A 24,306-nucleotide genomic window follows, 5' to 3' on the forward strand; every position below is an offset into this window, starting at 1 on the left:
TGTGTGTGTGTTAGCAGAACAGTTGTCCCTCACAGTAACAGACAGAAACCATGTTTATTATGGTCTGTACAAGTTTTCTTTATTTTTCATTTTATTGTAAGCACAGCTTTGTAAATGCACTGAGGGAAACACAGTGAAGACTAGAATGTCACAAAAAGAGGGAGAGAATGACAACAAGAGGAAGCAGAAGCGAGGAAAGGAAAAAGAAGAGAAGGAGGGGGCGAAAGGTGACTCAACAGTTTCTGATCAGTAAATAATACATGTCTCCCCGGTGGGGAAACTAACGTGAGAGAGACTACGGAACGCGCAACAGAAAATAAAATAGATCAGGACGCAGAGCGCACACGTCCTTCAGGGACTCTCCTAAATGACGTCATTATCGGATATTATTCCATTTTTTATAATATCATGTATAGTTACATATCCACTAGGTGATAATAATAATATTAATAATAATAAGCCATGTCTGGTCATAGTTTGATGTATATAAGCCTCTCCCCCTCTTTCTGTCTGAAATGAGCTCATCCAAGACATGGCGGGGAGCAGTGGAAGGTACCATGGACTTCTCTGAAAGGGGTGGACATCATTAACTTTAATTTCACCCCCTCCCTTCTACTGTGACAGTTAATAGGCTCCGGATAAAAAGATCTTGTTAAAATCATCGTCATGCATAGCCAAGCACATTATGCCTCCTATACCTCACACTCACTGCCTACGTAGCTGCTAAGAGCAGTTATGATCTACTGTGACCCGCTTATGAGCATTAGTGCTGTGCAGGGAAGGTCGTACCATGTTCCCACTGCCACAGGGTGGAACTATCACCATTCGACGGACAGAGAATGCTTTGAGACGAAATTGCACCCTACTCCTTATAGTTTGACCAGAGCTATATGTGGTGGCACTATGTAGCTCTGGCCAAAAGTAGTCTACTACGTAGGGTTTAGGGTGCCATTTCAGATTTGCCTTCAGTTTCAGGGGCTAAAACCCACTCAACCACTATAACGGACAGGCTGACTGACCACAGATATACACCCCCCTCCTCTCACACACATACATGCTCCTCTACCCGCTTCCCTCCCTCTATCTATCTATTTGTCCTGCCTGGGGTGTGGCTACATCATGCTGCTGTTCCGGCCCCTCCCCTATTCTACTAGAATCAGGAAGTTAAACCAAAGTTAAAACCGTTAGCGTTGAGGCTTCAGAGTGAGATCGGGGTCAGAGGGCGAGGTGTGTCGACGTCAGGGGTGAATCTCAGAGAGCAGGTTGGATCTTCAACGTCAGTGAGGGGAACTACAACACTCCTCTCCTCCCAGAGTGCATTGCAGAGTGCCCTGCAGTAGGCGACTTGGAGGTAACAGGAGGGGGGGGGTCCAGGACAGTGTGTGTGTGTCAGCCTTCTTATCAGCATGTTTATGTGTAAGCAGATGTACGTATAAGCGTATGTGTGTTCATGTAAGCGTGTAAGTAAGTGCACGTGTGTGTTCATGTAAGCATGTATGTGTTTGTGCATCCATGTAAGAGTGTGTCCTTGTGTGTCTGTGTTAAAAGTCTCCAGAGGGAGAGTGCAGCTCCATAGTTGTCCCGTGGGCTGTTCATCTGCTCTATAGGCTGTCTGCAGGGGGCTCACCACCACTGGAGCCGGACTGGGCACGCTTGATGTACAGATTCAACAACTTCAACTGGAGAGAGAGAAGAGAGGGGGAGAGGCGGAAGAGAGTTTGGGTTGTAGAACTGAAGCAGTTCTTCTGGAATCCTCCTGATCCAGTAATTTAAAATGAATTGATGAATTGAAGAATTAAGTATGCTAGCGTGGATGTATTGGAACACAGATAATGGGTCTGGTTAGTAGCAAGTGGGCATGGTCACTCACTTTGCTGCCAGACAGTTGGTTGAGGTGAGGTTTTAGCTCCTCCCCTATGACTGCGTAGAGGGCCACCAGACAGAATACACAGGCCTTCCTCACACTGCTCTCAGAGTTGTCATAACCCTGCATAACATGACATAGAGGGGTTATTAGCCTGTATTACACGATAGAAGGGTTATAGCCCTCCATAACATGACAGTGGGTCATAACCCTGAATAACGAGGTTGTGTTAGCTGTATGTGTGTGTGTGCTACCTGTATGTGTGTGTGTGTTACCTGTATGTGTGTGTGTGCGTTACCTGTATGCGTGTGTGTTACCTGTATGTGTGTGCGTTGTGTGTGCGCGTTACCTGTGTGCGTGCGCGTTACCTGTATGTGTGTGTGCGCGCTACCTGTATGTGTGTGTGCGCGCTACCTGTATGTGTGTGTGTGCGCCCTACCTGTATGTGTGTGTGTGTGTGCGCCCTACCTGTATGTGTGTGTGTGTGTGCGCCCTACCTGTATGTGTGTGTGTGTGCGCCCTACCTGTATGTGTGTGTGTGTGCGCCCTACCTGTATGTGTGTGTGTGCGCCCTACCTGTATGTGTGTGTGCGAGCGCTACATGTATGTGTGTGTGCGTGCGCTACCTGTATGTGTGTGTGCGTGCGCTACCTGTATGTGTGTGTGCGTGCGCTTCCTGTATGTGTGTGTATGTGTGCTACCTGTATGTGTGTGTGTGTGCTACCTGTATGTGTGTGTGTGTTCTACCTGTATGTGTGTGTGTGTGTGCGTGCTAGCTGTATGTGTGTGTGTGTGTGTGTGTGTGTGCGTGCTACCTGTATGTATGTATGTGTGTGTGTGTGTGTGTGTGTGTGTGTGTGTGTGTGTGTGCTACCTGTATGTGTGTGTGTGCGTGCTACCTGTATGTGTGTGTGTGTGCGTGCTACCTGTATGTGTGTGTGTGTTACATGTATGTGTGTGTGTGTGTGTGTGTGTGTGTGTGTGTTACCTGTATGTGTGTGTTCTACCTGTATGTGTGTGTGTGTGTGTGTGCTACCTGTATGTGTGTGTGTGTGTGCTACCTGTATGTGAGTGTGTGTGTGTGTGTGTGTGCTACCTGTATGTGTGTGTGTGTGTGCTACCTGTATGTGTGTGTGTGTGTGTGCTACCTGTATGTGTGTGTGTGCTACCTGTATGTGTGTGTGTGTGTGTGTGTGTGTGTGTGTGCTACCTGTATGTGTGTGTGTGTGTGTGTGCGTGCTACCTGTATGTATGTGTGTGTGTGTGCTACCTGTATGTGAGTGTGTGTGTGTGTGTGTGTGTGCTACCTGTATGTGTGTGTGTGTGTGCTACCTGTATGCGTGTGTGTGTGTGTGTGTGTGCTACCTGTATGTGTGTGTGTGTGTGTGTGTGTGTGTGCTACCTGTATGTGTGTGTGTGTGTGTGTGCTACCTGTATGTGTGTGTGTGTGTGTGCTACCTGTATGTGTGTGTGTGCTACCTGTATGTGTATGTGTGTGTGTGTGCTACCTGTATGTGTATGTGTGTGTGTGTGCTACCTGTATGTGTGTGTGTGTGTGTGTGCTACCTGTATGTGTGTGTGTGCTACCTGTATGTGTGTGCGTGCTACCTGTATGTGTGTGTGTGCTACCTGATGTGTGTGCGTTACCTGTGTGTGTGTGTGCGCGCGTTACCTGTGTGTGTGTGTGTGTGTGTGTGTGTGTGTGTGTGTGTGTGTGTGTGTGTGTACGCTACCTGTATGTGTGTGTGTGCGCTACCTGTATGTGTGTGTGCTACCTGTATGTGTGTGTGTGCGCTACCTGTATGTGTGTGTGTGCGCTACCTGTATGTGTGTGTACGCCCTACCTGTATGTGTGTGTGTGTGTGCGCCCTACCTGTATGTGTGTGTGTGTGTGCGCCCTACCTGTATGTGTGTGTGTGTGCGCCCTACCTGTATGTGTGTGTGTGCGCCCTACCTGTATGTGTGTGTGCGAGCGCTACCTGTATGTGTGTGTGCGTGCGCTACCTGTATGTGTGTGTGCGTGCGCTACCTGTATGTGTGTGTGCGTGCGCTTCCTGTATGTGTGTGTGTGTGTGCTACCTGTATGTGTGTGTGTGTTCTACCTGTATGTGTGTGTGTGTGTGCATGCTAGCTGTATGTGTGTGTGTGTGTGTGTGTGTGTGTGTGTGTGTGTGCGTGCTACCTGTATGTATGTGTGTGTGTGTGTGTGTGTGTGTGTGTGTGTGTGTGTGTGTGTGTGTGCTACCTGTATGTGTGTGTGTGCGTGCTACCTGTATGTGTGTGTGTGTGCGTGCTACCTGTATGTGTGTGTGTGTGTGCTACCTGTATGTGTGTGTGTGTTACATGTATGTGTGTGTGTGTGTGTGTGTGTGTGTGTGTGTGTTACCTGTATGTGTGTGTGCTACCTGTATGTGTGTGTGTTCTACCTGTATGTGTGTGTGTGTGTGTGTGCTACCTGTATGTGTGTGTGTGTGTGCTACCTGTATGTGAGTGTGTGTGTGTGTGTGTGTGCTACCTGTATGTGTGTGTGTGTGTGCTACCTGTATGTGTGTGTGTGTGTGTGTGTGCTACCTGTATGTGTGTGTGTGCTACCTGTATGTGTGTGTGTGTGTGTGTGTGTGTGTGCTACCTGTATGTGTGTGTGTGTGTGTGTGCGTGCTACCTGTATGTATGTGTGTGTGTGTGCTACCTGTATGTGAGTGTGTGTGTGTGTGTGTGCTACCTGTATGTGTGTGTGTGTGTGCTACCTGTATGCGTGTGTGTGTGTGTGTGCTACCTGTATGTGTGTGTGTGCTACCTGTATGTGTGTGTGTGCTACCTGTATGTGTATGTGTGTGTGTGTGCTACCTGTATGTGTGTGTGTGTGTGTGTGTTCTACCTGTATGTGTGTGTGTGTGTGTGTGTGCTACCTGTATGTGTGTGTGTGCTACCTGTATGTGTGTGCGTGCTACCTGTATGTGTGTGTGTGCTACCTGATGTGTGTGCGTTACCTGTGTGTGTGTGTGCGCGCGTTACCTGTGTGTGTGTGTGTGCGCGCGTTACCTGTGTGTGTGTGTGTGTGTGTGTGTGCGCGCGTTACCTGTGTGTGTGTGTGTACGCTACCTGTATGTGTGTGTGTGTGTGTGCGCTACCTGTATGTGTGTGTGTGCTACCTGTATGTGTGTGTGTGCGCTACCTGTATGTGTGTGTGTGCGCTACCTGTATGTGTGTGTGTGTGTGTGTGTGTGTGTGTGTGTGTGTGTGTGTGTGCGCTACCTGAATGTGTGTGTGTGCGCTACCTGAATGTGTGTGTGTGTGTGTGCGTTCTACCTGTATGTGTGTGTCCTACCTGTATGTGTGTGTGTGCTACCTGTATGTGTGTGTGTGTGCGCTACCTGATGTGTGTGCGTTACCTGTGTGCATGTTACCTGTGTGTGTGTTTGCGCGCGTTACCTGTGTGTGTGTGTGCGCGCGTTACCTGTGTGTGTGTGTGTGTACGCTACCTGTATGTGTGTGTGTGTGCGCTACCTGTATGTGTGTATGTGTGTGTGCTACCTGTATGTGTGTGTGTGCGCTACCTGTATGTGTGTGTGTGTGTGCGCTACCTGTATGTGTGTGTGTGTGTGCGCTACCTGTATGTGTGTGTGTGTGTGCGCTACCTGTATGTGTGTGTGTGCTACTTGAATGTGTGTATGTGTGTGCTACCTGTATGTGTGTGTGTGCTACCTGTATGTGTGTGTGTGCTACCTGTATGTGTGTGTGTGCTACCTGTATGTGTGTGTGTGCTACCTGTATGTGTGTGTGTGCTACCTGTATGTGTGTGTGTGCTACCTGTATGTGTGTGTGTGCTACCTGTATGTGTGTGTGTGCTACCTGTATGTGTGTGTGTGCTACCTGTATATGTGTGTGTGCTATCTGTATGTGTGTGTGCTATCTGTATATGTGTGTGTGCTATCTGTATGTGTGTGTGTGTGTGTGTGTGTGTGTGTGCTACCTGTATGTGTATGTGTGTGTGTGTGTGTGCTACCTGTATATGTGTGTGTGCTACCTGTATGTGTGTGTGTGTGTGTGTGTGCTACCTGTATGTGTGTGTGTGCTAACTGTATGTGTGTGCGTGCTACCTGTATGTGTGTGCGTGCTACCTGTATGTGTGTGCGTTCTACCTGTATGTGTGTGTGCTACCTGTATGTGTGTGTGTGCTTCCTGTATGTGTGTGTGTGTTACCTGTATGAGTCCGGGGACTATCTCAGGCAGCATGCTGACTAGTCCTTCATGGGGGACCTTCTCTATAACTTTAGTCTGCATCTTGATGGCAGCCAGGTTGATGGGGTAGTCAGCTGACTGGATGATGGGACACAACACCTTGATACACTGGTCTGGACTGATGGACGACGCCAGCATGGCGGCAGTCTCCTCTGCCGCTCGCACCACCTACAGACACAGGAACAGGGTTATAGTACCAGATTTACAATAGCTCCTATACACACACAGGAACGACAGTAGGAGAGTGAATGTATGGGTGTATGTGAGAGTGATTATATGGAGTGTGTGTATATTATAAGGAGTGTGTGTGTACGTGCGTGTGTGTTATACAGAGTGTGTGTGTGTACCTCTTTGTGTGGGTCCTTGTGCGCCTCCAGGGCCTTCATGATGGTGAGTTCAGCGTAGTTCTTAAACCTCCAGGGCTGGCGGCTCAGAATCTCCCTCAGAACACGCAGAGCTAACGCCCTAATCACATGCTGAAGAGGGGAGAGAGAGTTTGGTCAAAGTGTGTTCGTTGCATTGATGCACATATTGAGTGTGTGTGTGTGTGTACCTCTCTGTCCCCCAGCGTCTCCAGTAGTAACAGGAGGATGGTTTTGAAGTGTTCATCCCAGGAGACCTGCAGGGTGTTTTCTCGAATCAGCTTCAAGAGCTCACAAAGCGCTGCCTTCCTCTCCTCCACACGCTCATTGTGATTGGACAGCTCCTTCAGCAGCTCAGACACCAGCTCCGATTGGTCAATGCTGCTGTCTGTCAGGGGCAACAGCCAAAAAGGGTTGAGATTGATAAATTGATGGCAATCAGTATCTATCCATATTACACTTCAAGACATTTTGTGTGTGTATATGAATACATGTGTGTGTTAGTGTAAATGAATATACAGTACCAGTCTAAAGTTGACATCTAGTCATTCAAGAGTTTCTTAATTTTAACTATTTTCTACATTGTAGAATAATACTGAAGACATCAAACCGATGAAATAACACATATGGAATCATGTAGTAACCAAAAAAGTGTTAAACAACTCAAAATATATTTCAGATTCTTCAAAGTAGCCCCCCTTTGCCTTGACAGCTCTGCACACTCTTGGCATTCTCTCAACCAGCTTCACCTGAATTGCTTTTCCAACAGTCTTGAAGGAGTTCCCACATAAGCTGAGCACTTGTTGGCTGCTTTTCTTTCACTTTGCGGTCCAACTCGTCCCAAACCATCTCAATTGATTTGAGGTCAGGTGATTGTTGAGGCTAGGTCATCTGATGCAGCATTCCATCACTCTCCTTCTTGGTCAAATTGCTGTCCCTGTCCTGTTGAAAAACAAATGATAGTCCCACTAAGTTCCACTAATCAGATTGGATGGCGTATCGCTGCAGGATGCTGTGGTAGCCATGCTGGTTAAGTGTACTTTGAATTCTAAATAAATCACAGACAGTGTCACCAGTAAAACACCTCCTCCTCCATGCTTCATAGTGGTAACCTCCCATGCGGAGATCATCCGTTCACCTACTCTGCGTCTCACAAAGACACGGCTGTCTCAAATTTGGACTCATCAGACCAAAGGACAGATTTCCACCGGTCTAATGTCCATTGCTCGTGTTTTTCAGCCCAACAAGTCTCTTCTTATTGGTGTCCTTTAGTAGTGTTTTCTTTGCAGCAATTCGAACATTAAGGTCTGATTCACACAGTCTCCTCTGAACAGTTGATGTTGAGAGGCCTCTCTTAGGCTGGTAACTCTAATGAACTTATCCTCTGCAGCAGAGGTAACTCTGGATCTTCCTTTCCTGTGGTGGTCCTCATGAGAGCCAGTTTCATCATAGCGCTTGATGGTTTTTGCGACTGCACTTGAAGAAACTTTAAAAGTTCTTGACATTTTCCGGATTGACTGACCTTCATGTCTAAGAGGACTGTCGTTTTTCTTTGCTTACTTGAGCTGTTCTTGCCATAATATGGACTTGGTCTTTTACAAAATAGGGCTATCTTCTGTATACCACCCCTACCTTGTCTCAACACAACTTATTGGCTCAAAAGAAATTCCACAAATTAACTTTTAACAAGGCACACCTTTAATTGAAATGCATTCCAGGTGACTTCCTCATGAAGCTGGTTGAGAGATTGCCAAGAGTGTGCAAAGCTGTCATCAAGGCAAAGGGTGGCTACTTTGAAGAATCTCAAATATAAAATATATTTGGATTTGTTAAACACTTTTTTGGTTACTAGATGATTCCATTTGTGTTATTTCATAGTTTTGATGTCTTCAGTACTAAAATAAAGAAAAACCCTGGAATGAGTAGGTGTGTCCAAACTTTTGACTGGTACTGTATGTGTGTTTGTGTGTACCGTCAGTTTGCTGGTCTGATTCGTCTAGTGAAGTATCTATGACGCTGTGTTTGAAGGGGGAGTCAGTGAAGGGGTCACGGGACACCCGGGGAGAAGAGGAGAGCAGAGGGGTGTTGAGGAGAGACGTCTTGTTGTCCAGAGCTGTACGACCTACATCCACCTGGTCAGCACCAGCACTACCACCCTGAGGGAGGGGGAGGGACACACACACACACACACACACACACACACACACACACACACACACACACACACACACACACAGGGTGGTATGATTCAGACAGACATAGACAGAAATGTAAGCGCTGTCAAGTGCTGTCATCGCATGCACGCACACACAGCGGTGTGTGTGGGTTAGGATAGGGTTTTGATCATTCTGTGGATGGAATGAGGAGAGATATGAGATCTGTTACAGTTCCTGTTAATATTTTCACTCAAACCAGAAAACCCCCTGACGGGTCAGGTGATGGAGTCAGTCTGATTGGCAGGTTGAGGATGGGTGGGCGGGTCAGGTTTCAGACTGACCTCTAGAGGAAATGTCAGCTTGGACATAGCCCTTCCTTGGAACATACCATGGAGAGGGGTGTCATAATTAATAACATCTCACATACTGTACGCACTCGGACACACACGCATGATACTCCCATCACAACCTACACTATATATACAAAAGTATGTGGACACCCCTTCAAATTAGTGGATTCAGCTATTTCAGCCACACCCGTTGCTGACAGGTATATAAAATCGAGCACACAGCCATGCAATCTCCATAGACAAACATTAGTAGTAGAATGGCCTTACTTAAGAGCTCAGTGACTTTCAACGTGGCACTGTCATAGGATGCCACCTTTCCAACAAGTCAGTTCGTCAGATTTCTGCCCTGCTAGAGCTGCCCCAGTCAACTGCAAGTGCTGTTATTGTGGAGTGGAAATGTCTAGGAGCAACAACAACTCAACCGCGAAGTGGTAGGCCCCACAAGCCCACAAGCTCTCTGCCTCGTGCTCAATTCTTGATCGTACAATATGCATATTATTAATTCTATTGGATAGAAAACACTTTCTAGTTTCTATAGCCGTTGGAATTTTGTTTGTGGGTGACCCAGAACTCTTTCTACAGCGAAATCCATGACAGGTACTGCGATGGTCTGAGAGCGAAGCTCTGATTTCAGATCAGTTTTGAAAGTCTGTGAATATCCTATGGAACGACATGAACTGCACCCGCCTTCCCCTGGATGTCAGTAACCAATGAGAAGTGGAATGGGCTTGCTGCGTAGCTCTCAGAGGTTATAAAAGGCCAAGGAGCGAGAGGAGCCTTCCTTTCGAAGCTGAACATTGCGCGAAGTGGACCTCAGGATGCCATTTTCAAACGCTCAATTTTAAACGTTAGATGTATCCATCTGTAATTTAATTAGACATAGGTGTTAGAAGCATCATAACGAAGCTATTTTAAACAGAGTTATATCAGATTATGCGAGTATATTGCTATTTTTCGGAATTTCAACAGTATTGCGCCTTGAGGATTTGGACACGTTGGTGCAAAATAGCTATGGCTAGCTAGTGTTAGCTGCTTTATCAGAAGTTGAATGCAACGTTTTACAACCAAGCAACGATTCTTTTGGACAAAGAACCACCATGGCAAGATTCTGATGGAAGCTCGTCGAAAAGTAAGAGCTATTTATGATGTTATTCCGTTTTTATGTGGAAAAATGTAAACTCAATAATGGTGAATAGTGACGCCGTTATTGCGTCACTAGTCTGGCTGTAACGCACACTGTATGTCTAGTAACGTTAATTTTAAAAATCTAACTCTGCGGTTGCATTAATAACTAATACATCTTTCATTTCATGTCCAACCTGTATTTTTTTAGTCAAGTTTATAAATAGTTTTTGATAAAAATATTTGTATTTTCAAAATGGCGCCGGCCAGATTGCTTGAGTAGTTGAACACTATTTCCATTGTGTAAGCACGATTTGTGCCGCTAAATATGCACATTTTCGATCAAAGTCTATATGGATTGTGTAATATGATGTTACAGGAGTGTCATCTGAAGAATTCTGAGAAGGTTAGTGAAAAAATTAATATATTTTGGCGATGTTGAGTTATCGCTCTCTTTGGCTAGAATCAATGCTCTGGTAACGTTTGCATATGTGGTATGCTAATATAACGATTCATTGTGTTTTTGCCGTAAAACACTTAGAAAATTTGAAATGTTGTCTGAATTCACAAGATCTGTGTCTTTCCATTGCTATGTGCTGTGTATTTTTAAGAAATGTTTTATGATGAGTAAATTGGTAATACACGTTGCTGTCTGTAGTAATTCTAGGAGCTTTGGTGAGATTTGTGATGCTGGCTGCAATGGCAAACTATGATTTATACCTGAAATATGCACATTTTTCTAACAAAACCTATCCTATACCATAAATATGTTATCAGACTGTCATCTGATGAGGTTTTTTCTTGGTTAGTGGCTATCAATATCTTAGTTTAGCCGAATTGGTGATAGCTACTGGTGTTGAGAAAAAATGGTGGACAAAGAAAAAGGGTGTCTTTTGCTAACATGGTTAGCTAATAGATTTACATATTTTGTCTTCCCTGTAAAACATTTAAAAAATCTGAAATGGTGACTTTATTCACAAGATCTGTATCTTTCATTTGGTGTCTTGGACTTGTGATTTAATGATATTTAGATGCTACTATTTAAATGTGACGCTATGCTAGTGATGCTAATCAGTGTGGGGGGGGGGGGGGTGGGGGGTGATCCCGGATCCGGGTTTCTGAGGCGGTAAAAGTTAATGAAATGGGTTTCCATGGCCGAGCAGCCGCACACAAGCCTAAGATCACCATGTGCAATGCCAAGAGTCGACTGGAGTAGTGTAAAGCTGCTATTGGACTCTGGAGCAGTGGAAACGATCTTAACGCTACAGCATACAATGACATTCTAGATGATTCTGTGCTTCCAACTTCGTGGCAACAGTTTGGGGAAGGCCCTTTCCTGTTTCAGCATGACAATGCCCCGTGCACTAAGCGAGGTCCATACAGAAATGGCTTGTCGAGATCAGTGTGGAAGAATTTGACTGGCCTATTCAGAGTCCTGACCTCAACCCCATCAAACACCTTTGGGATGAATTGGAATGCCGACTGCGAGCCAGGCCTAATCACCCAACATCAGTGCCCGACCTCACTAATGCTCTTGTGGCTGAATGGTGGCAAGTCTCTGCAGCAATGTTCCAAAATCTAGTGGAAAGCCTTCCCAGAAGAGTGGAGTCTGTGATAGCAGCAAACGGGGGACCAACTCCATATTAATGCACATGATTTTGGAATGAGATGTTCGACAAGCAGGTGTCCACATACTTTTGGTCATGTAGTGTATTTTAACCTGTAAAAATACTGAATGTGTTATTTTCCCCCTGATATTAGCTTACACCCACCAGATAAAAAATCTATTTCCAGTGAAATCCACTTTGTTAGAAAGGTAGGGATGAGATGCTTTGATACCAGACAGTGCGATAACAGTTGGGGTCAGAAGGTTATGGGGTTCAGTGTCTCACACACACAACAAGGGGAGTGGCAGGTCATATCTGTTCTCAGGAACATTGTGTGTGTGAAGGCTTAATCCCCCAGAATCCACCTGACAGACTATAAATAATCATTTTGAAGATGCATCCCATCATGTCGGTTCTACACACACACACACACACACACACACACACACACACACACACACACACACACACACACACACACACACACACACACACACACACACACACACACACACACACACACACACACACACTCTCTCTCTCTCTCCCCACCTCCTCTCCTTCCCTCCGTCTGACCGGTTCATTCATGTCTTCCTGGCTGCGGACGGAGAAGTTCTGGATGGCCTCCGTCACTCCTCTCAGACTACTGTAGATGTCCTCTGAGTTCATGTTCTCTGTGTCGTAGTCAAATGCACTGCACACAACACATCAGTCATATTACCATCACAATAGGTCAACATTATATGAGTGTGTTCTGAGGTCTGTGTGTGTAACCTGGGTCTACGTGTACATTGGGAGGAGTGTGGATGTTACCTGGGTGAGGATGTGTTCTGTGATGTGTTGGTAGGAGAGGTGAGGGGGCTGGACCAGCTGGCAGGAGAGCGGGGGGTGTGGCGTGTCAGAGGGCTTCCTGTCGGGGCCTGGGTGAGAGAGTAACACATAATTGGATCAAGTACATGCTAGGACCTTTTAGTTTCCCAACTCCTAAGATCCTTCATCAGGCCAGGATGGGAGGGGTACAGCCAAGGCCAGCTGTCGTTACCTGCTGGGAGGGGTACAGCCAAGGCCAGGTGTCGTTACCTGCTGGGAGGGGTACAGCCAAGGCCAGCTGTCGTTACCTGCTGGGAGGGGTACAGCCAAGGCCAGGTGTCGTTACCTGCTGGGAGGGGTACAGCCAAGGCCAGGTGTCGTTACCTGCTGGGAGGGGTACAGCCAAGGCCAGGTGTCGTTACCTGCTGGGAGGGGTACAGCCAAGGCCAGGTGTCGTTACCTGCTGGGAGGGGTACAGCCAAGGCCAGGTGTCGTTACCTGCTGGGAGGGGTACAGCCAAGGCCAGGTGTCGTTACCTGCTGGGAGGGGTACAGCCAAGGCCAGGTGTCGTTACCTGCTGGGAGGGGTACAGCCAAGGCCAGGTGTCGTTACCTGTGCAGCATTGCCTGTGTTCCTCAGGTGGTTCTGTAGCAGTTTGGTGGCGCCATCCTGGAAGGTCTTGGGCAGAGCTGCCAGCAGCATGGTGAACTCTGGGGTGTTCAACTGGAACAACGAGATCAACACCGACTGGGCAGCCTGGAACACACACACAGACAGACACACACCAGAAACCAATCAAAGTTCGCGTCAACCAATAATCAACAAATTGCAGCATACAGAAATGTCTGTGCAGTACCTTCCTGACGTCGGAGCTCTTGGGCTCTGTGGTCCAGGTGATGATGCGAGACACAGCCAGGCGCGTCTCACTGGAGTTCACAAAGTCCTGAGGCTCCATCTGCAGGGCCAAGGTCTCAATGTACTTCAGAACAGCCACCTTCACCTGGACACACATTCAGAGTATAAACGGTTAGACAAGCCACTCATACATTCATTGTATAAACAGTTAGACAAGCCACTCATACACACACACATTCATTGTATAAACAGTTAGACAAGCCACTCATACATTCATAGTATAAACAGTTAGACAAGCCACTCATACACACACACATTCAGAGTATAAACAGTTAGACAAGCCACTCATACACACACACATTCAGAGTATAAACAGTTAGACAAGCCACTCATACACACACACATTCAGAGTATAAACAGTTAGACAAGCCACTCATACACACACACATTCATAGTATAAACGGTTAGACAAGCCACTCATACACACACACATTCACAGTATAAACGGTTAGACAAGCCACTCATACACACACACATTCATAGTATAAATTGTTAGACAAGCCACTCATACATTCATAGTATAAATGGTTAGACAAGCCACTCATACATTCATAGTATAAACGGTTAGACAAGCCACTCATACACACACACATTCATAGTATAAATGGTTAGACAAGCCACTCATACACACACACATTCACAGTATAAACGGTTAGACAAGCCACTCATACACACACACATTCATAGTATAAATGGTTAGACAAGCCACTCATACATTCATAGTATAAACGGTTAGACAAGCCACTCATACACACACACATTCATTGTATAAATGGTTAGACAAGCCACTCATACATTCATAGTATAAACGGTTAGACAAGCCACTCATACATTCATAGTATAAACGGTTAGACAAGCCACTCATACACACACACATTCATTGTATAAATGGTTAGACAAGCCACTCATACATTCATAGTATAAACGGTTAGACAAGCCACTCATACACACACACATTCATAGTATAAACGGTTAGACAAGCCACTCATACATTCATAGTATAAACGGTTAGACAAGCCACTCATACATTCATAGTATAAACAGTTAGACAAGCCACTCATACACACACACATTCATAGTATAAACAGTTAGACAAGCCACTCATACACACACACATTCATAGTATAAACGGTTAGACAAGCCACTCATACATTCATAGTATAAACAGTTAGACAAGCCACTCATACACACACACATTCATAGTATAAACAGTTAGACAAGCCACTCATACACACACACATTCATAGTATAAACGGTTAGACAAGCCACTCATACATTCATAGTATAAACAGTTAGACAAGCCACTCATACACACACACATTCATAGTATAAACAGTTAGACAAGCCACACACACATTCATAGTATAAACAGTTAGACAAGCCACTCATACACACACACATTCAGAGTATAAACGGTTAGACAAGCCACTCATACACACACACATTCATAGTATAAACGGTTAGACAAGCCACTCATACACACACACATTCATAGTATAAACAGTTAGACAAGCCACTCATACACACACACATTCATAGTATAAACGGTTAGACAAGCCACTCATACACACACACATTCATAGTATAAATGGTTAGACAAGCCACTCATACACACACACATTCATAGTATAAATGGTTAGACAAGCCACTCATACACACACACATTCATAGTATAAACGGTTAGACAAGCCACTCATACACACACACATTCATAGTATAAACGGTTAGACAAGCCACTCACACACACACACATTCAGAGTATAAATGGTTAGACAAGCCACTCATACACACACACATTCAGAGTATAAATGGTTAGACAAGCCACTCATACACACACACATTCATAGTATAAACGGTTAGACAAGCCACTCACACACACACACATTCATAGTATAAACGGTTAGACAAGCCACTCACACACACACACATTCATAGTATAAATGGTTAGACAAGCCACTCATACACACACACATTCAGAGTATAAATGGTTAGACAAGCCACTCATACACACACACATTCATAGTATAAACGGTTAGACAAGCCACTCACACACACACACATTCAGAGTATAAATGGTTAGACAAGCCACTCATACACACACACATTCATAGTATAAATGGTTAGACAAGCCACTCATACACACACACATTCATAGTATAAACAGTTAGACAAGCCACTCATACACACACACATTCATAGTATAAACAGTTAGACAAGCCACTCATACATTCATAGTATAAACGGTTAGACAAGCCACTCATACATTCATAGTATAAACAGTTAGACAAGCCACTCATACATTCATAGTATAAACGGTTAGACAAGCCACTCATACACACACACATTCATAGTATAAATGGTTAGACAAGCCACTCATACACACACACATTCATAGTATAAACAGTTAGACAAGCCACTCATACATTCATAGTATAAACAGTTAGACAAGCCACTCATACACACACACATTCATAGTATAAACAGTTAGACAAGCCACTCATACATTCATAGTATAAACAGTTAGACAAGCCACTCATACACACACACATTCATAGTATAAACAGTTAGACAAGCCACTCATACATTCATAGTATAAACAGTTAGACAAGCCACTCATACACACACACATTCATAGTATAAACAGTTAGACAAGCCACTCATACATTCATAGTATAAACAGTTAGACAAGCCACTCATACACACACACATTCATAGTATAAACAGTTAGACAAGCCACTCATACATTCATAGTATAAACGGTTAGACAAGCCACTCATACATTCATAGTATAAACAGTTAGACAAGCCACTCATACATTCATAGTATAAACGGTTAGACAAGCCACTCATACACACACACATTCATAGTATAAATGGTTAGACAAGCCACTCCTACACACACACATTCATAGTATAAACGGTTAGACAAGCCACTCATACACACACACATTCATAGTATAAACGGTTAGACAAGCCACTCATACACACACACATTCATAGTATAAATGGTTAGACAAGCCACTCATACACACACACATTCATAGTATAAACGGTTAGACAAGCCACTCATACACACACACATTCATAGTATAAACAGTTAGACAAGCCACTCATACACACACACATTCATAGCATAAACGGTTAGACAAGCCACTCATACATTCATAGTATAAACGGTTAGACAAGCCACTCATACACACACACATTCATATTATAAACAGTTAGACAAGCCACTCATACACACACACATTCATAGCATAAACGGTTAGACAAGCCACTCATACATTCATAGTATAAATGGCTAGACAAGCCACTCATACACACACACATTCATAGTATAAATGGTTAGACAAGCCACTCATACACACATTTTCTGTCTGTGTGGTTCATGGATCATCCCAGGAGTTTCCTAACTCTGAGCTGCAACTAGTTATATTTAGAGCCCAGTTCATTTAGAGCCTACTCTGCAACACAAAGTAAAGATCCGCAACAACAAAGAAGGTGCAGTAAGATGCTAGTCTCCTTCACAGTTGTAGTCAGGCAGCTATCATGGAGGGAGACAGAGGGGGGGAGAAACCAATAAAGACACATGAAAACTAAAGGAAAAAGAGCCACCATTTACATTCGTTCTTCATTCTCACATTAGTTTCTTTTACAATATTTTCATTCCTTTAAAAAAAGTCCCTCTCCATCTCTCAGTTTCACTCTTCCTCTATTCAAAACACTTCATCGACCGACCGCCTCCTCAGTGTGCGCGTCATAAAAATGCTCCCCCCTGAGCGCACTGACCTGGGAAGATTGGTTCCAGGCTGAGACCTGCTCGTTCAGAGAGCAGCAGGCGTGGTGCCCCCTGGGGGCTCTCGTGGGGGGGAGCAATTTAACATCGCGCCTCATGGTTCTTGAAGCAGGGGGAATCAATTTAATGTTGCGCCGCCCACAACACGTTCCCCTCCTCCCCACAGGCTTAGAGAGAGAGGGAGGGGGAGGGACGGAGAGGGAGAGGGAGGAAGGGGGGAGAGGGGAAGTGGGAGAAAGGTAGGGGGAGAGAGAGGAGAGGTTAGAGGAGAAGGTAGGTGAGGGGAGGAAGGGGAGATGGGGAGGGAGGAAGAAGATGTAGGGGAGATGGGGAGGGAGGAAGAGGATGTAGTGGAGGGAGAGAGGAGGCAAGACAGAGACAGATGGACACACACTGGGACAGGGATGAGAGGAGTGAAAATTACATAAGAAAATGAGAGAAGGAAAAGCATAGCAAGGGAAGGTGAGGTGAAGAGTGAAGGAGGGAGAAAAAGATTGAGGAAGGTGAGGTAATGAAAGTGAAGGAGAGGGGGTGGGGAGAGGAAAGGGAGGGACGGAGTGAACTAGTGTATAAAGGGAAATACAAAGTGAGAGGAGGGAGGAGAAGATGGAGGAAAGGGAGGGGAAAGGATAGAGAGAGGCAACGAGGAAGGGGAGGTGAGGCGGGCTCAGACTGCAGAGAGCAAAGCCAGTGGTTGGCGGGTTTAATTGGAGGCATATCAGTCGCTATCCAATCAGAGTCCAGGGATCGGGTGGGTAGGGAGCGGAGCCAGTGTTAAACAGCCGTGATATCAGAAAAGTGGTTACCATGGTTACTGATACAATAGTTACCGTGGTTGCTGAGACAGTAGGTGAGTCTGGCGACGGAGAGGCTGTCCCTGCCTTTCAACCCTCCCTACATCCCTTTACTCTCCCTTCCTCTTCTCACTCCGTCCATCTCTTTCTTCATACATTCACAAAACATCTACCCCCCCTAGACAGACAGACAGACAGACAGACAGACAGACAGACAGCGGTGTACCTTGAGGTTTGGTGTCTGAGTCTGGTCCACAGTGAACCTCATGAGGATAGTGAACTGGAGGTCGTTGGGGAAAGACTCTCTGTAGGGGAGATATTATGCACGCGTGTTATATATACACATTTTACAGACACGTTTTATTTATTTATATATCCACACACACACACCCACATTATATATACACACACACACATTACAGACACACACCCACACGTTATATATACACATATTACAGACACACACGTTACAGACACACACGCATTACAGACACACACATTATATATACACACACACACACACACACACACACACACACACACACACACACACACGTTATATATACACACATTACAGACACACACATTAGACACACACGTTATATATACAGTTGCAAGAAAAAGTAGGTGAACCCTTTGGAATTACCTGGATTTCTGCATAAATTGTTCATAAAATTTGATCTGCTCTTCATCTAGGTCACAACAAGAGACAAACACAGTCTGCTTAAACTAATAACACACAAACAATTACATGTTTTCAAGTCTTTATTGAACACACTGTGTAAACATTCACAGTGCAGGTCTGAAAAATGGTAACTCTTGGATTTAATAACTGGTTGACCCTCCTTTGGCAGCAATAACCTCAACCAAACGTTTCCTGTAGTTGCGGATCAGACCTGCACAACGGGAGGAATTTTGGACCATTCCTCTTTACAAAACGGTTTCAGTTCAGCAATATTCTTGGGATGTCTGTTGTGAACTGCCTTCGAGTTCATGCTACAGCATTTTAAATCGGGTTTAGGTCAGGACTCTGACTGGGCCACTCCAGAAAGCGTATTTTCTTCTGTTCAAGCCATTCTGTTGTTGATTTACTTCTGTGTTTTGGGTCCCTGTCCTGTTTCATCACCCAACTTCTGTTGAGCTTCTATTGGCAGACAGATAGCCTTACATTCTCATGCAAAATGTCTTGATAAACTTGGGAATTCATTTTCCCGACGATGATAGCAAGCTGTCCAGGCCCTGAGGCAGCTAAGCAGCCCAAACCATGATGCTCTCTCCACCATACTTTACAGTTGAGATGAGGTTTGATGTTGGTGTGCTGTGCCTTTTTTTGTCCACACAGTGTTGTGTGTTCCTTTAGTTTCATCTGTCCACAGAATATTTTGCCAGTGGCGCTGTGGAACATCCAGGTGCTTTTTTGCAAACTTCAGACGTGCAGCAATGTTTTTTTGGGACAGCAATGGCTTCTTCCGTGGTGTCCTCCTATGAACACCATTCTTGTTTAGTGTTTTAACGTATCGTACTCGTCAACAGAGATGTTAGCATGTTCCAGAGATTTCTGTAAGTCTTAAGCTGACACTCTATGATTCTTCTTAACATCAACCTCAGAAAAATACAATAATGTGTGCTTTTAGTTTAAGCAAAATGTGTTTGTCTATTGTTGTGACTAAGATGAAGATCAGATCAAATTTTATGACAAATTTATGCAAAAATTCAGGTAATTCCAAAGGGTTCACATACTTTTTCTTGCCACTGTACACATATTACAGACACACACACACGTTATATATACACATTACAGACACACACATTATATACACACGTTATATATACACATTACAGACACAGGTTATATATACACATTACAGACACACACATTATATACACACGTTATATATACACATTACAGACACACATGTTATATATACACATTACAGACACACACGTTATATTGATGGTTGTACAGTCGTCTCAAATAAAAGGACCTCGGCGTTACTCTGGACCCTGATCTCTCTTTTGATGAACATATCAAGACTGTTTCAAGGACAGCTTTTTTCCATCTACGTAACATTGCAAAAATCAGAAACCTTCTGTCCAAAAATGATGCAGAAAAATGTATCCTTGCTTTTGTTACTTCTAGGTTAGACTACTGCAATGCTCTACTTTCCGGCTACCCGGGTAAAGCACTAAATAAACTTCAGTTAGTGCTAAACACGGCTGCTAGAATCTTGACTAGAACGAAAAAATGTGATCATATTACTCCAGTGCTAGCCTCTCTACACTGGCTTCCTGTTAAGGCAAGGGCTGATTTCAAGGTTTTACTGCTAACCTACAAAGCATTACATGGGCTTGCTCCTACCTATCTTTCCGATTTGGTCTTGCCGTACGTACCTACACAAGACGCAGGCCTCCTTACTGTCCATAGAATTTCTAAGAAAACAGCTGGAGGCAGGGCTTTCTCCTATAGAGCTCCATTTTTATGGAATGGTCTGCCTATCCATGTGAGAGACACAGACTCGGTCTCGACCTTTAAGTCTTTACTGAAGACTCATCTCTTCAGTAGGTCCTATGATTGAGTGTAGTCTGGGCCAAGAGTGTGAAGGTGAACGGAATGGCACTGGAGCAACAAACCGCCCTTGCTGTCTCTGCCTGGCCGGTTCCCCTCTCTCCACTGGGATTCTCTGCCTCTAACCCTATTACAAGGGCTGAGTCACTGGCTTACTGGTGCTCTTTCATGCCGTCCCTAGGAGGGGTGCGTCACTTGAGTGGGTTGAGTCACTGACGTGATCTTCCTGTCCGGGTTGGCATCCCCCCTTGGGTTGTGGCGTGGGAGAGATCATTGTGGGCTATACTCGGCCTGGTCTCAGGATGGTAAGTTGGTGGCTGGAGATATCCCTCTAGTGGTGTGGGGGCTGTGCTTTGTCAAAGTGGGTGGGGTTATATCCTGCCTGTTTGGCCCTGTCCGGGGATATCGTCGGACGGGGCCACAGTGTCTCCTAACCCCTCCTGTCTCAGCCTCCAGTGTTTATGCTGCAATAGTTTGTGCCAGGGGGCTAGGGTCAGTCTGTTATATCTGGAGTATTTCTCCTGTCTTATCCGGTGTCCTGTGTGAATTTAAATAATTGTATTTTTTCTCTCTCGGAGGACCATAGCCCTAGGACCATGCCTCAGGACTACCTGGCCTGATGACTCCTTGCTGTCCCCAGTCCACCTGGTCGTGCTGCTGGTCCAATTTCAGAGTGCAGTCCATGAGGAGGAGATGCTCTGCAGTACTTAATGTAGCTGGTGGCCACACCAGACACTGACTGTTACTTTTGACCCCCCCCTTTGTTCAGGGACACATTATTCCATTTCTATTAGTCACATGTCTGTGGAACTTGTTCAGTTTATGTCTCAGTTGTTGAATCTTGTTATGTTCATACAAATATTTACACATGTTAAGTTTGCTGAAAATAATCGCAGTTGAGAGTGAGAGGACATTTTTTTGCTGAGTTTATATACACACACACATTACAGACACACATGTAAGATATACGCACACACAAACTTTACAAATACACACACACACACACCCACTGACCGTGTGATGTCCAGTGCTCTCTGGACCTTGGCCTGTACTGATCCCAGTAGGTCAGCTCCCATCTTCTTCAGCAGCTGGGTGAGCAGGACGAACAGCCAGTCCTGCAGGTCTTCTCTATGCACCAGGACAAAATCCACTAGGGTCTCTAAGAACATACTGAACACCTTGGGAGAGACAGGGGACATGGGTTAGACACATTGTATAAACACACACACACACACACTTAGAAGAGACAGAGGAACATGTTCATGCACACCAACATGAGTGAGACGCACATGTACTATGGATACTATGAGATAGGCTGAGGGAAGCAACTCCATTCACTTATCAATTAACCAATCAACCACTCACTCTAATCAGCGTGCAGCAAGCAGAATTGTTTTACCAATACACAATCAATATTCACTAAACACACATGCTGATTGGCTGTCACCTGCAAAACAGCAGGGACTCAGACACCAATCACAGGGCGTCATGTCATAGTGATGTCACAGCAGTGAGCTGTGACATCACCGGGTCAGTTAGTGAGTGAGTCTGTGGTTGCCTTGGAAACCATTAAATTAGCCACCCAGTCAGATTACCACTTGCCAGATTAATCAATGAATTCAAGATTAGTCTCCAATCAGAGTACCAGGTTAGTGTCACAACCACACAAGCGTTAATCAAACGTTAATTGAACGTAAAATAAACGTTGTCTAGACTTACTCTCTACAGAGAGTTCCAGAGGAGAGGCATGAAGGAGAGAGAAACATACAACAGTTAGCATCCTGGGAAGCACACACACACACACACACACACTAGGGTGACCACATGTCCCAGATTGTGCGGGACAGAACCGCATTTTGGCCCTTTGTCCCTCAACCAAACAATCATGTCCCGTATTTTATCAACAAATTCAATCACCACAAATGTTTGATTTGGCGGATATTTCAGACAGACATTCCAACCGGTCTCTTGCAGTCACGTTGCGCTTATGAAAAGACAGGCCTATATATTAAACGGATGTGGTACTGGCGATGTTAAACACTTCTCCAATCGTTGTTAAGATCTGATATTCTGTGGGTGCAAGACGAGACGTAGGCCAATGCCAATGTCATTTTTTTATATTTTCAGTGGTATTGTTAACAAACAATACCACCAACAAACAATACCCATGAAGAAAATGCGAATTAAAAACAGGTTCAGCCCCTGGTTCGAACGTGCTCTTGCAGAGTTACTCCATCTCAAGAATTGCATTTGGAAAAAGGCTCGGCACACACACTCAGGCTATCCAGAAGGCCAAAGTTAGTTACTTTAAGGAACAGTTCTCTCTGTGGGTCTAACCCCAAGAAATTCTGGAAAACGGTTACAGACCCGGAGAATAATCCCTCCTCACAGCTGTCCATGTCCCTTAATGTTGATGTGGTTGTTACTGACAAGGAGCACATGGCTGAGCTCTTTAATCACCACTTCATTAAGTCAGGATTCCTATTTGACTCAGCCATGCCTCCTTGCCCGTCCAACATTTCCTCATCTCCTACCCCTTCTAATGCGACTATCCTCGATGCTTCTCCCTCTTTTTCCCCTGCCCTGTTAAAACGTTTCTCCCTGCAGGTGGTCACTGAATCCTAGGTGCTAAAGGAGCTCCTGAAACTATCGTAATCGCTCCTCTTTCACCCCCAGCTGCCAAATTAACCCTGATTCAGATGACCATCCTACCCATGCTAGATTACGGAGACTTAATTTATAGATAAGCAGATAAGGGTGCTCTCGAACGGCTAGATGTTCTTTACCATTCGACCATCAGATTTGCCACCAATGCTCCTTATAGGACACATCACAGCACTCTCTACTCCTCTGTAAACTGGTCATCTCTGTATACCCGTCGCAAAACCCACTGGTTGATGCTTATTTATAAAACTCTCGTAGGCCTCACTTCCCCCTATCTGAGATATCTACTGCAGCCCTCATCCTCCACATACAACACCCGTTCTGCCAGTCACATTCTGTTAAAGGTCCCCAAAGCACACATCCCTGTGTCACTCCTCTTTTCAGTTCGCTGCAGCTAACAACTTGTTTTAATCCCCCTTCCCTGCAGGAGTCCTTTTGCTAGGTTGTCATTGTAAATGAGAATTTGTTCTTTACTTATTTGCCTAGTTAAATAAAGGTTAAATTAAAATAAAATCATAAATCAATGACATTTTCCAGATATTTTCGGGACAAATTCCAGTTAAACTTGGAGAGGACAGTTACGCTTCACTACTTACAAACATCTCGCTTCTGATGAAGAGCTACAACTGTAAGTAAACAGCCGTATTAGACTGAAAGGTAAGGTCTCCATGCTCATTCGTTTCTCATTAAACATATTTGCTGCTTCTTCATTCCTAACTGTTTCACATTCTGAGACCAACCAGAAATGTTTTTGTGGCCAAATATTCCCAGATTTTCATAAAACAGCCACAAGTGGTCTCTCCTTTCTGCATCACCAAATTTAGTGTGAGGAAAAAGAATAGACTAGGCGCGGCTGGTGTGCTTAAAATAGCTCATTCAGTGCAACAAAATGACGTAGTCTACACTGTCCCGCAAAATCATCCTGTGGTCCCGCATTTGGGTATTTTAAATGTGGTCACCCTAACACACACACTCATGCGTACCCACCCACCCTGTCATCACATGCACGCACAGATATGTGTGCAGTGCACACAAGGTGCTTCCCGACTTGGACTGAAG

At 44.9% G+C, this 24,306-nt stretch overlaps 1 protein-coding gene across 25 annotated transcripts in view; it reads right to left on the reverse strand.

The window, feature by feature from the left end:
- Positions 1 to 53: 53 nt before the first annotated feature.
- Positions 54 to 24,306, reverse strand: part of clasp2 (cytoplasmic linker associated protein 2) — a 112,972-nt gene continuing 88,719 nt past the window's right edge. For all 25 annotated transcript variants that reach the window (XM_055876564.1, XM_055876557.1, XM_055876560.1 and 22 more), the window contains 12 exons: positions 21,598 to 21,761; positions 18,244 to 18,322; positions 13,370 to 13,513; positions 13,126 to 13,269; positions 12,517 to 12,623; positions 12,256 to 12,397; positions 8,441 to 8,624; positions 6,660 to 6,856; positions 6,454 to 6,582; positions 6,068 to 6,274; positions 1,871 to 1,987; positions 54 to 1,679 (listed from right to left, as the gene is read on the reverse strand). In XM_055876564.1, coding sequence (XP_055732539.1) covers positions 1,602 to 1,679; positions 1,871 to 1,987; positions 6,068 to 6,274; positions 6,454 to 6,582; positions 6,660 to 6,856; positions 8,441 to 8,624; positions 12,256 to 12,397; positions 12,517 to 12,623; positions 13,126 to 13,269; positions 13,370 to 13,513; positions 18,244 to 18,322; positions 21,598 to 21,761 — 1,692 coding nt within the window. In that variant the 3' untranslated portion in view covers positions 54 to 1,601. The remainder of the gene's footprint in view (positions 1,680 to 1,870; positions 1,988 to 6,067; positions 6,275 to 6,453; positions 6,583 to 6,659; positions 6,857 to 8,440; positions 8,625 to 12,255; positions 12,398 to 12,516; positions 12,624 to 13,125; positions 13,270 to 13,369; positions 13,514 to 18,243; positions 18,323 to 21,597; positions 21,762 to 24,306) is intronic.

The sequence above is a fragment of the Salvelinus fontinalis genome, chromosome 22 (assembly GCF_029448725.1).
Source record: "Salvelinus fontinalis isolate EN_2023a chromosome 22, ASM2944872v1, whole genome shotgun sequence".
In the NCBI taxonomy this organism is placed as follows: domain Eukaryota; kingdom Metazoa; phylum Chordata; class Actinopteri; order Salmoniformes; family Salmonidae; genus Salvelinus; species Salvelinus fontinalis.